The 3,028-nt window shown below is 54.9% G+C and overlaps 1 protein-coding gene across 1 annotated transcript; it reads right to left on the bottom strand.

Annotated features, from left to right (window-relative positions):
- Positions 1-602: 602 nt before the first annotated feature.
- On the bottom strand, positions 603-2,495 carry LOC138168123 (voltage-dependent calcium channel gamma-6 subunit-like; the record flags this gene model as incomplete). The annotated part of the gene is made up of 3 exons (XM_069097156.1): positions 603-1,653; positions 2,032-2,169; positions 2,421-2,495. Coding segments are annotated over 3 exons (467 nt in total), but the record flags the coding sequence as incomplete, so codon positions are not given.
- Positions 2,496-3,028: the final 533 nt, after the last annotated feature.

Genomic DNA, 3,028 nt, shown 5'->3' with positions numbered 1-3,028 from the left:
GTGACTTGCCCAAGGTCACACGGCTAGTAAGTGTTGTTAAGTGTGGATTGGAACTCAGGTCCTCCTGACTCCAGGGCCAGTGCTCTATTCACTGCTCCACTTAGATGCCCCCAATGATTCTACCTTCTTAATATACAATCCCGCCCCTTCCCTCTTACCTATCCTGTTGAAGGTACACCAGCCATATCAAAAAAGTCCTCCCAGGTTTTGTCCCACTGACACTCAGTAAAGTTCATTTTGCTTCATTGTACATTTGCTGTATAACCTTGAATGAGTTCCTGTTTCTGGGCCTCAGTTTCCCCATGGTATGGTGTCTAATACTCATTGTGTTCCTATCTGCATAAAAGCAGATAATGACCAAGCTTGTGAAAACATAATCATTGAGGAATACCCAATTTTGTGTCCAGGGGCTCTGACTTCCAGGGGAATGGAAGTGTCTGGTTTTTTTTTTCCTTCAGGGACCCTGAGTTGTCAGGGAAGCAGACTGTTTGCTGTGTGACTGTGCCCTTGGGGGCAATATGAGAACTGTTCATGGGCAGTATACCATCGCAGAGATGACCCCCACCCCATCTACTTGTGAAGAAACTGACACAAATGAGATCATTTCAGTGCCAAAGCATTTAATCCTGGGCTGTCAATGGAGGGGGAACCCAAGCATCCCCAGCCCACAACTTTGCCCATGTTCCAGGCACATTCCACTCCCCAATAAATAAATGAAGGCAAAGAAGAGGAATCCCGTATGATCTCTCCCTGCCCATATCAGGTCCCTGCCTCCCCAGGGACCCTCGTCCATAAGAACCCACCCCTATACCCCAGATGGAGCACAGAGATATATAGCACAACATATATACAAAGGGAGGGAGAAGGAATGGTCCATTGGAGGGGAGCCAGTGGTCTCCACGATCAGAAAAAGGAAACAGGACAGGGAGGAGGTGAAAAGTTTTCAGGGAGACAGTGGCAAAGGGTCTACTCCCCATGGATGGGTAAGGGTAGCAAGGGATCCACCCCCCATGTCCAGGGAGAGAGCGGAGGAGCCATGCCCAGGGCTCCTTGGAGCCAGAAGGGATCCACTCCCGCCAGTTGTGGTGGGGAGGGAGGAGAGGGGGGAGGAAGGAATCTGTTCCTCTGAGACATGCAGGTAGAGGAAGAGGTCTGCTCTCTGTTACTCGGCAAGTAATTGGAGGTCCAAACAGGAGGTGATTCATTGGAACTGGAAGGACCTCTTCCTGGGTGATCGACTCTTTGGGGCCAAGCGGGGATATGTTGTCCCTGAGACTGAGTGAAGGTCCGAGGAGATCCACTCTAAGATAGCTCCACAGCGTGAGGCCGGGCAGGGCGTCAGAGGGTCTCTGTTGGGGACTCAAAGAAACCTACCCATTTCGGAAGGGAATTGGCTCCGTTAGGTGGCCCCCGCACTTCCACCGCCATGGTCACCTGGCGGCTGGCGGCAGCACATGCCCCAGGTGCGGGAGGGCAGGGCCAGAAGCAGGAAAGAGACGCCCCCCAGGAGCAGCAGGGTAGCAGCCGCAAGAGCGCAGGCCACCGACCAGGAATACTCGTAACTCAGCCAAGGGGCCGGGCCCGGCCCAGTCCTGGACAGCAGCTCGTGGACCCCCTGGCGGAACAGCTCAAGACTCACCAGCAGCAAAACTCCTATGGGGAGAGAATAGGAAGAAGGGAGCCCAGTGCCCGGCTCAACTGCCCAGGCCACGAGGGGCCCCAGCGCCTGGCCGGCCAGCTCTGGGGACACAGCTCAGGACGAGAGTCCCAGGCTGCAACAGGCCACCAGGTAACAAGCGTTTATTCATTAAGCGCCTACTGTGCGCCAGACAAGACGCTAAGTGCTGTGCGGGCTCTCGGAGCTACACCTCCCAGAGAGCAACAGACTTGGAGGCTTCAACACCTAACACAATATGGCCCTAGAGTCCGCTACGGGATTCAGGCTCTGGAAACCACAACACCCAGCATGCAACCGTGCTGAATTATGCAAATCGCCAGGTTGGGGCCGGGCTGGAGTCTTTGAGCAGCTACCTGAGAGGCTGAAGAAGACTGCTGCATGTGTGAGTAGGAACTCGGCCCCTTTGCTGAGCACCATGATGACGCAGATGCAGCCGAGGACCGTGATGACCAGGGCCAGCGTGGCAGTGATGGCAGCAGCCACTCCGAGCTCTGCGAGGAGAGGTGGGGACAGGGACATCAGAGGGCTCCGGCAGCGCCTACCTGGGGAAGGCAAGCAGGGACTGCCGGGCAGCCTTGGGGAAGTCGCTCCAGCCCTACGGCATCAGTTTCCTCATCTGTGAAATGGGAGCAGAGTGGAGCCAGACAAGCGCTGAGGCCCTCCAGGCTCCTGGAGGCCGCCAGAGTCAGAATCGGGGCAGGGAAGCACCAAGTCCGAGGGCTAAGGGATTAAGGGGCCCTACCTTTCTTAGTCGTTCTGTGCAGAATCCTGCTGTTCTCCCCTGAGGTAAAGAATCTGAAGTAGGAGCAGTTGGCCTCTGTGGAAAGGAGACACAGGCATGGGGGGCTGACATTGAGGACACCTGGGAGTGCGGACATTGGGGACGCTTGGGGTACTGACACTGGGGGACCAGACTGAAATCAGGGAAAGGAAGAGAGGCAGGTGGTAGGACAAAGGAGGAGAGGAAGCCCCAGAAACCTGACTTTGATAGCTTGGTGGCCCTGGAATTGTCATTGTCCTTTTCACACCCACTTCCTCTTATGTGAATTGTGACTAATGAGCACCAACCTCCCTGTGCATGCCAGCACAAAAGATAAAGAGCCGGGTGCAGACGGAGAGAGACAGAGAGAAAGAGACTGGGGGGTGGGGGGGGTGGGAATGGAGGCGGGGGAGACAGACACAGAGAGTGGCAGTAACAGAAAGAGACAGGGAGGAGAAAAATCAAAAGAAGATAAGGAAAGGGAAGCAAATAGAAGCGGGAATAGAGCAGAGATAAAAAGATCGAGTGAGTGTGGAGGAGAGAAGAAGAAAGGGAGACCGAGACATACAGGGAGAGCTTACTTGAGGGAG

The sequence above is a fragment of the Petaurus breviceps genome, unplaced genomic scaffold (genome assembly GCF_028583685.1).
Source record: "Petaurus breviceps papuanus isolate PSGF00001 unplaced genomic scaffold, PetGlider_PUasm1.0 351384, whole genome shotgun sequence".
Lineage (NCBI taxonomy): Eukaryota > Metazoa > Chordata > Mammalia > Diprotodontia > Petauridae > Petaurus > Petaurus breviceps.
This window is presented reverse-complemented; position numbering and strand designations above follow the sequence as displayed.